The following is a 12909-nucleotide window of genomic DNA, read 5'->3' as shown; positions in this document are numbered from 1 at the left end:
AATTTGCTGAGCTTTTGACAAACATTTAGGTAGTCAGACTTACAATTTTTGAGGTAGGGAAACACTAGAAATACCTGCTTTGCAGGTCAGGGTGCACCTTGAAATTATGCAGCTGGCCCCAGGTCACACCAGACATCTATGGAAAAGCTCAAAATTCAAGTCAGGAGCCCTAAATTCACTCCTTTCTTTTAACCACGGGGCCTTCCTTGAGGCGCTTCATTCAGGTGTTCTCCAGTTAGGCTTGCTACTTTCCTGTATTGCAATTATATTAATTCCTCTTTTAGTAGTGTTCCAATATGTTTCAGCTACATTACTATGCCTAGTGCTGCACACTGCATCTGGCATAGGAATGCAGTGTTGCTCTTACTAGGCTGTCAAAGAGAATATATCATTACAAAAATAAATAATGTCTAGCTGCTTCTGGCATTTCAATCCAAGCAGTATTTATCACTTTTGGCTGATCAGTGCCTGATTCAATGCCCCTAAAAAACAATGGGTGTATTCCCAGTTGAATTCAACGTGCATTTAATCAGGTCTTTGCTAACTGTGCTTCCAAACTTCACATTTCATGAGCACTACAGTACTGTCTCTTCTATTTTTAGAGCATTATTCCACTTACTTCACTGTGCAGATTGATACAATGGACTTTCCTCTGCATGGATTATGTCAGTGAATGTATGTTTGTACAAGCAGGCTCTAGTGTTAGTTCTAGATTTAGTTCATCCCCAATGTGATGCTGCCTACATGCGTGGCAATCTGGGATTAATGCTAAAAATATATATATTTTATCATAAATGAACAAAAATATTCAGAAAGACAATTAAATTTCATATGTGAGTTCAGTGACAGAAAGAATCTTCCACTGTTCAAACTGTCTGTTCTTCTGACTGAGCATTCCTCTCCAGCCTTCACAGGTGAAGTAAGACAGCCTTCTTGGGCCCAGCACAGTCCTTCCAGACAGAAGTCCTGGGTGGCCTTTAATAAAGAAAACATTGCTCCACAGTTAGCTCCTTCTCTGAGTTGGGAACAGCTTCATCAACGGATGTGAAGTGAAGGAAGGAAAGGAAGCTTTCATTAAATGTCCGTAACTTTTAGTTCTTCAAAGTATTTTTTAAGTTCCCCATTCAAAAAGCTGAAATGAAACCAGTAGCAGTTTGTAATTGCAGTTCCTCTGAAAAGAGGGGATAAAGTATGGGGTGTGATGTACTGCCTCTCAGCTGAGACAGCCTACAGACACTTTAGAAACAAAAATTACATCTTAAAACTATGAGTAGATTTAACAATTGAACTCTAAAGAATTAAACATCATATAAACATTTCACACTTTTTGTTTTTCTTTCCAAGGGTCCATAGTCTACTCATTCAATCCTGTGCAAAGGTCATGTTACTATGGATATGACCTACAAGAAATGTGTTGCCTCAGAGCAGTGCAAGTCACATGAGCAGGCTAAAAGCCAAGACTGCTGATTCACAGTCTTGTCAGGATTTTCATGCTTGTGTTGGTTTCACTGAAGAATAGTCCTTGCACCATCAAGTCTATGTTCGTCCTTTAAAAGTGTTCATGCAGGTGTAGCTCCCAGAAAACTTGTGGATTTCTTCAAGTGCTGCCTGAGGGAGAATGCTGCAGGAGAAGCAGAAAGAAAATAAGCAGACCAGCCAAACCTCTTAGTCTATTCTAATAAGAGGATGTGTAAATATGTGTTTAGGTACACACATACATAAGTACACATATTCTCAAAAATCAGCTAGTGAGAGTGCACAGACAAAACGTGTCAGTATCCTGCTGTGAGTAGGCCTAAAAGGAGAAAGTTATATCAAGTCACTCTTTCTCTACAGAAATACTTATCCAAAAAGGTCTGTAAAAACTGTTAACTTGGAAGATACCAAAATGTTTTATTCTTCCCAAACATTGTGCAGGATCTTGCATTCCGAAATACACAAATTTAAACTGAGCTCTCTGGTTAACTTGCCATCTATTTGTGCTAGGCATGTGGCCTCCTTATCACAAGGTATGGATATAGATCTAATTTCCTGACAGCTACCGTAATGGAAAATAAATGATCAATTCTCACAATAAAGGAGAAGAACAGCCCTTTTTCAGTCTGTAGAATTTCTGGGAACTTTTGAGAGTATCCCAAATTTTACATTCAGAGCAAAGCATTTATTGTGAATTATTTTTTCTTGTTTGAAATGCAATATTGTAATTATTTTCCACAGAAATCTCATGGCCTTGTTTCAATTCCTGACTGAACCAGGTTTTCCAAAGGCTTTAGTGCAAACTCTCATGGAAAGATGATGTTGAACGTCCTTTCTCTTTAGTTGTTTCAGGATATGAAGTTATGACTTTCTTTCCTTAGGGACTTCAAAATTCCTGTCCTAATCATACACAAAAATATTTTTTTTATACTTTCATTGCTTTAACACAAGCAATGCTCTCTAAATATAGCTGTGATGTACATACCTTATTGTACAGAAATCCTTTACAATATAAAACCCAGAGTCCAAAGAGTGCCTTACTAAATCAAAATCAACTACATGCACATGTTAATTGTTAAGAAATTTCCTAAATACAAATACCAGTTCAGACTTCAGGAATCCAAATTTTGGGAGTGAAACTGGTTTCGTAACAGGGTTATAACCAGGGAAAACATCTACAAGGGGAATCTCGGAAAGTTTTCTCCCTTTTGCTTCTATGACTGTCTTTCATGGGAAGGGATGAACCGATCTGTTCCTGGATATCGTGTTACAGTCAAACTGAGGTTTGCCTTGGTGGACAGGCATAGAGGACTGTAAGCCAGCCTTGCCTAACTGGCTAGGCCATTGCTGGGCAAAGGAAATACTTACCTTTTTAGGATGACAAGAACATGCATTGTCCATGGAAGGAGCAGGAAGGCTTGATTCATCTGAACGGCTTCTACTGTCCTCCTAGCCACTGTCTCTGGCTTGAGAGGAGGAAAAAGATTAGGGAACCTGAATAAATAAAGTAAAAAATAAAATAATTATTTGTTAACCAAAATCCTTCTTTAAGATGTCACTGTCCAAGTCCTGTTACTCACTAAGCTATCACTGGTTACTGGCATTCAAACATGCCCCAAAGCAGGCTGGAAGAAGCAGAAAGTTCCAGTTCCAGCCAGAAAGCTAGAAAGCAGAAAGCCCAGTTCCAACCGGTACTACGGGGTTAGCTAAATGGTTAAGAACGTACATGTTGGTGCCTTTAGGGAGAAGTGGCAGAGTGTATTCAGAACCTTGATTCAGGGAGTTTCTTAAACTGTATGCAAACCAATACCAAAATACTGTCTTTTCAGCAGTGGTGTTTTTCCTCTTCCTCTCTGTTGCTCTTTGCTTGATTCAAATTCTTCACAGGTGAAAGACAAATATTATCCCCCATTGCTTTTAAAACCAATCATAAGGCTTTTCCCAGCTCCAGCAATAGCTTGACACTGTGTTTTTCTTGACTAAGAGAGCACAAACTATATTAACAGGTTACTTTGTCCATTGTAAAAGATTAATTTGGTCAGCCGTTAGTCTCTGAATTTAGCTTGTTCTCTTAGATAGAGGTAAAAAGCAGGTACTGATAGCCTTACTTCAGTAAGTGGCTGTCATTCCTTTCAGTGGGAAAGAATTAAGTATTTCAACGAATAAAGAAGGAATTTGTACTGTTCGTTCTCAAGTAATTTGTAGACTGCTCCTTTTGAATGACCTCAATTTTCAGATTGCCTCCCCTCCCTCTCTGGTGGCTACATATGGCCCAAATACACTCAGGGAAAAATAGCTTTCAATTTTCTTTGTAGAAGCAAATGTCTCACTCAGTACAGGCACGCTGTATGAATATGCCAGCAAACCGAGGGAACCAGTCTGATGAGTCCCAGGTGGCCTAGAGTGACCCTCTGTTCCCAGGCAGCCAAGTGAGACATCAAATTCTCTTAACTAAATGAAGTATTAATTAGGAGTGTATTCTGATGATTCATTTAAAGTGAGATGCTTTATTCTAGTTCCCCTGGACTGACCTGATTCTCATGCCCTGAAACATCTCTGTGCTCGTGTGGAAGGGCAGGACTGTTGTGGCATTCACTCCAGGACAGTCTAGCAGCCCCAAGGTCAGGCTCTCCATAAAGGCAAAGGACGAGGCTTTGGAGGTGCAGTAGTCAATGGCACCAGGGATGGCTGACAAGGCCAGGACAGAGTTCAGGCAAACAATGTGTCCATTCTGCAACTCCAGCATCCTTGGCAGGAATGCTTTGGTGGTCTGAAGAACAACAGAGTGGGGAGGGGAAAAAAAGTTTGCTCAGCAGAGATACAACAAGAATTATAGTTACTGAAAAAAATAAGGTGACACAGAGACAACAAGCCAAACTGTGTTGTTCATTATGCTAGGAAAGGAGTGGGAGAGTACCTTGTTGCTTTGTCATTTTCTGAAAGATTCTAAACAGGCAAAATTTGTGTAGAACCAAAACAAAATCTTTCCTAGCACGTAAGTAAGCAGTACCCACAGATAAAGGCCATGAACAGAATGCTTTGTATGTTTAAGAACTTCTTGTAAAGGATGAAGTCTTCAACGAAGTGATGAAATCACAAGAAGCTCTTTTTTTATTACTATTACCTAATTCAAAATGGAATGAGTTTCACACTAGTTTCCTTCCCTGAGCAATACAGTCTCATGCTCCTCTGATGTTCCATACACATCACTGTACAGAAAACTATCCTCTGTGAGCTCAGGCTTTCTCAAAAGAAATCAAATGTTTTACTGGAAATCACAGAATGGGGATAGAAGAGCATCAAATACTGTGTTACTACTGGAAGAATTACATTTTTTTTAGACTTCTTTCCTCTGGCCTTTGTCCCTCACATTGCTTTTTTCTGTCTCCTTTTCACGTCAGACTGATTTTACCAACCATCATTTAGAAAGACCTAGTAGCAGCCAAGTGTTTACTGGCTGTAATCTGTCACTCTCATTCCCAATTCTGAATACATGTGACATAAGAGCTTGTCTTACCCAGAACTGTCCCAGGGTGTTTATATGTTGTGATTTGAGCAGTGCATCATCATCGCTGTCCATCAGGCTCTTACCGTGGACCACAGCAGCATTGTTCACCAGGATAGTGATATCGCCCACCTGCAAAAAAAGCAAGTGACTTGTTACAACTAATACCTCTCCTCACGAATCAGCAGTCACCATTATATCTGAATATCTGTTATTGCCTAAATACGTTATTATTTTCATAGCTTTTGACATTCTTGCCTATAGGCCTCGTAATCCTTCTGGATCACTTAAAACAGGTAGCTAGACTTTGTACGACATAATCTGGATGGTCACCCTTCTTTTTTCCCAATTTGCCAATATATTTTTTTTCCTCATCAAGTATGCGTTGTTACTAAATTCTGCCCACAGTGTTTCCACAGACACGAACCTTTTCCCGCACAGCTTTGGCTTGCCGATAGACCTCCTCTCGATTTCCTACATCACAAATGAAATAATGGCATTCTGTCCCCATCATCCTGATTTCCTCTGTGGTCTCCTTCAGGCATTTCTCAGTTCGACCCCACAGGATGATCTGCAGCAAGAAACTTTTGTTAGAGCCAAACTGCTTCTGCTTCAAATCTAAACTAATTAAAACATGCTTCTAACTTCAACAATTTGATGAACATCTTTAATGTGTTTTCACTGCCAGCCCTGTTGCATTGTTTCATTTAAGACTAACAATGATTTTCTATTACACGGGGATGGGGCTTGAGTATCATGGCGGTAGCTGTATCCCACTGCTGATACTCTATTTACAGGTTCTTTACAAGCAACACAATAGCTAACACAAAAAATCAGATCTTCAGCCTAACATGACCAATATATGAAACACTTGGCAAATTTTCTGTATCATGAAATTTCAAATCTATCCCTGCTTTTGCTATACACGCACAGAGAAGGATAAATTTATTCTAAAATCACAGACCTTCCTGTGTATCTGGTATGTTATCTACATTTGGAGATAGTATCTGCTCTGCAGTAAAACATATTTTTTCAGCATATCATATGTAAATATTTGCAATGCTGTTTTCAGGCTGGTGTCCTAGGTGTATTTCAAACGAGGTTCATCCTAATACAGACATTTAAAGTGAGAAATTTCAAGCACGAATTTATTTTGCAACTAATATACGCAAGATTTCACTTGCCACTCCCATTTAACACAGTAAAAATGATACAATACTTCTTGTACAAAGAACGGTTCTGAGTATCTTATAGCATGGATTTGATATATAATGAAGACATAACCAGCGCAACCCTATCTGTATTTCTACACCATCATGGAGGTCAGAAATAGAAATAACTTGAAAAGTTACCAGGTTCATTAACTTTCATTGTGGGGCTTTATCCAGTATGATTTTTCCTAGCGAGACAACAATATCGGTCTCAAGTACGAGGTGGTGCTTCCACTGCTGTCTTTGAAACATTAATCTACAGCTAAACAGATTTAACCAAAATATTTTTTTCCTAGTATATAACCTTATTTTCTATTTCTTTTAAGGCTACTGGAAGGAATATAATTTCATCTGTTACCTAAGACATCTATATATGAATCAATCTATCCTTTTTGCTCTTCAAGCTAAGTCTTCTCAGCATTCATCATGTTATGAATGGTGAGTCACTTGTCATTCTGCAAAATAAATTACTGAATGGAGTATGTTACTGAAATCAGCTGACTGCTCCGAGAGTCAAACAGCAAGATCCAAAAGAGAAAAAAGAAAAGGTTGCTACTGCTCACAATTGCAATTGTTGAGCATTGATAATGCAAAATTACTATTTAGTACTAAAGAATAAATGCGGACATTCACGTAGTCAAATGCAGGTTTACTCTGATCAGGGGACTGGGAAAATGGGCTTTGAAAATGGAAATAGCTTTGTTGCTCTCAGAACGGTGCTATTTCCAAGCAGTGGCCGTATCACCTGTGATCCAGGATTACAGTTGCTTTCCATACCACTGTGCATTGACTATGAATCTGACTGGTATATTGATTTTTTAATGGTTAAAAATAAGCACACTTAAACTTTACAAATTTAATAATCTTTGAGTTTTCCAGAAGTTGAAAGGAGAGGGAAAAAAAGTCTAAATTATATCACTCAATTAACTTTGTAACAGCAAGATAAACATAAAAAATTAGGACCTGTAGTATTCCCTCCCCACAACAAATCTCTTGCAGAGAACTTTAACATGCTTATTTTTAAGGACTAGTTAAGCTTATCTCATAATGGGTACTAAAACTAATCTCTGGCAGGGTCAAAGAGCTCTTCCAGTGCAACTAAGCGAGGCTAAAATGCAGAAATACCTGGGTCCTCAACTATTTCCTAAATGAGTTAAATTTACTATTAATCCCATTTATAAATCATTGGCACATCTGTGAACATAAACACATACAGACTGATCGACTTCTATTCTCAAAATCACCAAAGGACTAATGAGTTAGTTAACCAGAAATTTCAGAGCATATATAAATATGCCAGAGCCATTTCATGGGAAATGTTATCTCAGGGGAAGTAATTTTCAGGGAAAAAGCTGTGAGCAGACTTAAAAACTGTAAGAAAGCATATGGCTAAAAATGCAGCTTGGATATTGGCCTATCTTCCAAAGTCTCAGCGTATCACCCTTGGCCAGCAGGCTTCAGCATCTACACAAAGCTTGTAAAACTGATGGCTATTTACTCGCTTCCGAACTCAGAGCTAGACTGGGTGATATTTCTTATGCCTACTCTGCAAAGTTGAAGGGAAATCAAGGACATGTGAGAAATTTCGCAAGCTTTCAGGAAATATTTACAAAATACTGTTCAACTATAAGCATACACACTTACTTGCTCTCTCTTTCACAACCTACATCTCTGTGGAAAGGGGAGAAAAAAAAACACTACAAAATGTCAACCGTAAGCATCAAGTTTGATGCCCACAGTTTGCATCAGTGGGAACTTCAGCCTCTTAGCAGGATTAGATCAGCCAAATGCAGACACCAAAAAATTAACTGACAAGTTGAAGAGCGATGGAAGGTAGGAGAGGAAGAGGAAAGAGAAATAACGTGTCAGACAAGGGGAGTAAGGCAAGAAACTGACCTCACATCCCTAGCACTCTAGGGTTTCACACTGCTATTGCAAAATAAAAAGTAGATCACTCACTCTTCACTTTAATCTGTTTCAAACATCCATACAGCCTCCTATTCCCAAGAGTTGCCACTGATGCATTGAATGTCAGGAAATATACATGGAAGAATAGTTAAGCAAAGGACAACCTGTCAAAGGAACATCTGTCTGTGATGCAACTCTTGGACATAACATTTTTTATGCCCCAGCAGTTACTTTGGGACCCTTAATATCCTACAGGCAAGTCTTGCAAAGTGACCCCATTAAAATCTGGGCCATCTGGGGAAGACAGAATTTGCTGGTTATCCTGCTGACAGCATTAACTTCAGTACTGATTTTTTTCCATGGGAAGTTTTCGTGTCCTTGATACTGTTCACACTCAGGTGAAGGCTTCAGCCTGCGTAAGAGAAAAGCAGTAAATAAAAGACCATTCTTTCGTGAGAGGTGAAAGTTCCCTAACGACACAGTGGGAAGTGAGGTTTCCTGCTGTCATTTCTGCTACTTTTTACAGATGGATAAAACTCAAAACTCAATACAACATGCTTTTGGTCCAAATTCAAGCTTGACTGCTCCTACAATATCATATGAGACTTTCAATTTCTCTCTTACATCTGGCCAAATTAAATTGGCACGGCCTTCCCTCTGGCCTCCTAGGATATCAGATCTTACACAGAGACAAGACTTTCAGTTGCTGCATTAGCCTCATAGTTGAGGCTTCTGTTGCTCCTGAACTCTACCTTTACAGAGAGCTTTGGCTTAGAGTTTCTGTGTAGGCAATACTTCTCTCTTCTTTTCTTGCTTGCAGCGGTTTCATCAATGTTTTTCTAGGTCCTTACTCTACTATTGCCTCCTGAGATTTCTACAAACCTACTCATCAGTCTTCTGCCCTCCTGAATTCACCTCTTTCTGCAGAATCTGCAATTTGACAATTTGCTGTTTGGCACTCATAAGGTTGTGTTATTTTTAACATTCTCACTAAACCATTCCACTAGACAGCTTAAGAGTCAGGAATAATCATGCATATTCTCATGCTCCTGAACAAAAAGTTTTGCTCACTGCTGAGCTGATGAATGATTGTGGGCCTGGGCCCGTGTTTCACTGATGCCCCAGGAGCTCCAGTTAGCCTAAAGCTGCACAGTTGGCACTTCACTTCCCTTTATATGCAAGCAAGCATGTAAGGAACTCTCATTTTATTCTTTGCTCAGTCAACATCAAGAAAGGCATCATTTAGCTTTATCCTGCCCTAGTTAGGATTTGAGGGCTCTGCATTTGTAAGGAGTCTAGATCTGCAGTTTAGGATATGGTCCATTTTACTAGGAAGCACAATTTTCAAAATGTAGACATGGGTCTCAGTCTGGTCTGTGACCCCTTTCCTTTTTAAGTTTAATTCTAAATTGGCATTAAGTGTGTCCCAACTGGAGGCTAAGTCCTGGAGAGAATGACTCTTACAGACACAGAAGTTCCTGTCTGGGACAGAGAAAAATGCAGAGGAATAAAGGAGAGAAGAGACACAGCGTTCCTTATTACACAGCCTGTCAGGATGTTGCACAGCCACCCATTCACAGTAATTTAATGGTGGATAGAGGAATATTTAATTTGTGTTTTGGAGAAGTTCTTGGACAGACAGTTTTCCGTCCTGGAAAGAATCCAGCCACTATTTCTTCTCCCCCTTCATCTCTCGTCATCCTGTCCAGCCTGCCCCTCCCTACTGCACTAGACACGCTCTCCTTTCAAAAAGTTACTGACCAGAAAATTGTTGAGGGCAACAGCCCAGTGAGGCGGTTAATCCCCGCTGTGGCAGGCCCGCTCCTGGAGGCTTCCTGCCCTGTGGTTACCTCTGGGTGACCCCAGTGGTTGGCAGTCAGGGATGCAGGTGGAATGTTAAAGCAATCGCTTCTGCTCCAGGCTGCTAGCGAGAGGCGATGAGAGCCCGGGCAGCAGCAGGGTAGGAGTCTTCCTACCACTGGACATATGGAAGAATAGATTTATGATGACAGAGGAACTTAACACGCCCTCCTCTCAATTAACTTTAAAGTGGGTAAGGGCTGTGACATCACAGCTTAGTGCAGATTTTCCCAGGATTTATTCATGAGCAGATTTTTGCAAAACAAACCTTATCTCTAGATCTTCTCCCCTCTGGCAAGTCACAGAACTCCTTATTTGGCTGTAGGAAAACCATTTCAGCTAGAGTGGCAGGCTCAGTAGACACTGCATCCTCCACTCCCAGAGGACTCGTTTAACTCTGGACTTAATCTGCTAATGAGACATGCCCCGAGGTCGGAGGGGAGTCAAAAGGAAGGTTTTAGCTGCTGTTGTACTAAGGCAAGACTTTCTAACAGGGGCCTGCGCTGGCTACTTGCCAAAAGCCCCAAACCTGACTGCAGGTTTAAATCCCGATTTTCACCATAACACAAGTTGAGTAAGAGTTATGCTTTTGACCACCACAAAATCAGATAAAGCCACTAATTTATATAAACTGGTCTAGCCTGAAGCTGCTATCAACCACAATATACACACATGATATATGCTTCCAGAGTCTTAAGTATATTATTGGTGCAGGAGATGAGGTTAGAGCTAATTTTACATCATTTACAAGGCTATTTAACTTGTTTGGTCCGATTTTATTGCTAGCACAATTCAAGAACAGCAGCAAAGGAATGTTGTCCTTTTACACTGTCAATTAATTTGGCACTGTATCTTCAGCAAACTCGCTGTGCTAGACTTTATCCCTCCAGTGAACTAGACCAGTACTGGAAAGGTGTCCCACAACAAAAGCATTTCTGAGACTGAACGTGTGCCATTTCTTGACACTCCGCTTGGATTATCTGGGTTGTATTTTAGTACAGAATTGTTCACTCTTACTCTTTTCCAACACAACAACGTGCGTTGTGATTAGCAGATATAACTTCCATTCCAAAAGCTTCTGCATTTTATGATTCATGAAGCAATTCTCTGTATCAATTTGAAGACACTGAAAGATTAAAGTGTTGCAGAGAGACACAAAAGTGCCCTTCCTGCCTGATCTCATTATTGCCGCCTCTGCAAATCAACCACAACTCTTAGCCGCAGATCAGCAGAGATAGGAAGTAGTTGGTAGGTCAACACATGAAACAAAAGTTGCTCTGTTTGGGTTGGTATCTGTAATTGCACAGACTGCTACCTTTGTTCAAACAGAGAAAGCCTTTCTGCACCCAATACTGAAAGTTCCTGCATACTTTTAGGAAGTACAAAGTGTAGATAATCCACTGAAGTATGTCAGTCTTATCCCCATATATTTACAAAGCCTGGTAGCACTAACTCACAGTTGGTCCTCTGAAGAAATGCATTCCAGTGTATCCCATAATCCTGGCAGAGTTTTGCATATCATGAGGAGGCTAAATCCTACAGCCTCAAAAGTGTTCATGTATTTTGCTTGTCAATGGCATAAGGGTTTTCTCCTGCACCCCTTCCCTCTCTTGCCCCCAGGGCAAAGTCAGACAAGTTCTTTCAGGAGTTCTTCATGGGAGAGGCATGCTAAAGACAGATTACTGGAAGAGTGAAAGGTGTGGCCGTTCAGTGTGAAAAGCCAATCTTTGCTTTAGAAAGGAAAAAAGAACCTTTTGATGCCTGAAGTAGGTCAAAATACTTAACCCAGCCCCTTAGTGACACTTGTATAAAAAGTAAGCAAACAAAGCAGGCCAGTGGCAAAATTTTCTCAATTCCCACCGTGGAAAGTGAATATCAAAGCTGCAAGGGATGAGTATAAGAAAGATTACAGGTAAGCATGGGGGAATCAAGAGAGTAAGCCCATTTACCTATTTTACACACAAACTTTTCTAGATTAGTATTTAGAAGTTGTAAAGACATTAGACTATAAGAATTTAATTTAAATTTAATCCTGCCACCATGGTGAACACAAAACACAGACTTTATTATAAACTGATTTGGGTTAAGGCCAGGAGTAATATACAGTAATGAGATTAAAAGTTAGGTCTAAAGAGACTTCAGAAGGAGACTAAAAGAGTGAATTCCAATTCCTTTAGTCTAGAGTCAGAACTTTTATTACTTTACATGTTGACTTAGCACTCAATGGGATTAACATTATTCATCTAAATCACCGTCAATTCCAATTGTACCCCAGTCACCCTTTTTTTTCCTCTGAAGAAAACAAAACAGCACCTAAAAAGTCACAGAGAAGTATGTAAACACCTGTCTCCCATTCAATAGAGGCCTTCCTTGGAAAGAAAATTTGTAATTTTCTGTCTGCATACAGGCATTTAAGACCAGCTCCCTCTAAAGAAGTGAACAAATGCCTACTGTTCTCACAGTCAGGACTATTTAAGGACAGGTGGCCCCACGCTGACTTTTTTCCAGTGGTTTTTCCAATTGCTTTCGTCTGCAACATGAACTGCGACTCCAGACTGCCTTGGGAGCAACACTTTTCAGCTCTGTTGTACAGAACAGTTGAGGAAGGGGAAGGGTTAGGGTTGTTTGCAAGAAGAGGTCATGCAGGAGTCAGCCTTTACAATCCTATTAACGCTGGGACAGGGTCAAATGGAGTGCACGTTCCAACAAAAGCACCAAGTGGCCACAAGCTGTCACCCTGCAAAGGTTCATGGAAGCATTTGTGGGGGAAAAACGACAGATTTTTAATGGTGAATGTCTGCCACACCATGTGTTAGAACCGGCCTCTGCTCCAGGGAACCAAAGCACACAAAGAAATATCCAGCAATAAAATTCTCTGGCTGCAAAGCAGAAAGAAGTGGCATATCTGGGGGGTAGGGAGAGGGGTAAGTTTTTTTAAAGTTATGTATT

The 12909-nt window shown here is 40.2% G+C and overlaps 1 protein-coding gene across 2 annotated transcripts in view; it reads right to left on the bottom strand.

Moving 5' to 3' along the window:
* Positions 1-766: 766 nt before the first annotated feature.
* The window catches only part of DHRS3 (dehydrogenase/reductase 3), a 32086-nt gene continuing 19943 nt past the window's right edge, over positions 767-12909 (bottom strand). For both annotated transcript variants that reach the window (XM_009289604.1, XM_009289602.2), the window contains 5 exons: positions 5409-5552; positions 4994-5113; positions 4008-4246; positions 2845-2970; positions 767-1621 (listed from right to left, as the gene is read on the bottom strand). In XM_009289604.1, coding sequence (XP_009287879.1) covers positions 1537-1621; positions 2845-2970; positions 4008-4246; positions 4994-5113; positions 5409-5552 — 714 coding nt within the window. In that variant the 3' untranslated portion in view covers positions 767-1536. The remainder of the gene's footprint in view (positions 1622-2844; positions 2971-4007; positions 4247-4993; positions 5114-5408; positions 5553-12909) is intronic.

The sequence above is a fragment of the Aptenodytes forsteri genome, unplaced genomic scaffold (assembly GCF_000699145.1).
Source record: "Aptenodytes forsteri isolate BGI_AS27 unplaced genomic scaffold, ASM69914v1 Scaffold61, whole genome shotgun sequence".
NCBI lineage: Eukaryota > Metazoa > Chordata > Aves > Sphenisciformes > Spheniscidae > Aptenodytes > Aptenodytes forsteri.
Note: the sequence above shows the minus strand (reverse complement) of the source record. Positions and strands in the feature narration are given on the sequence as shown.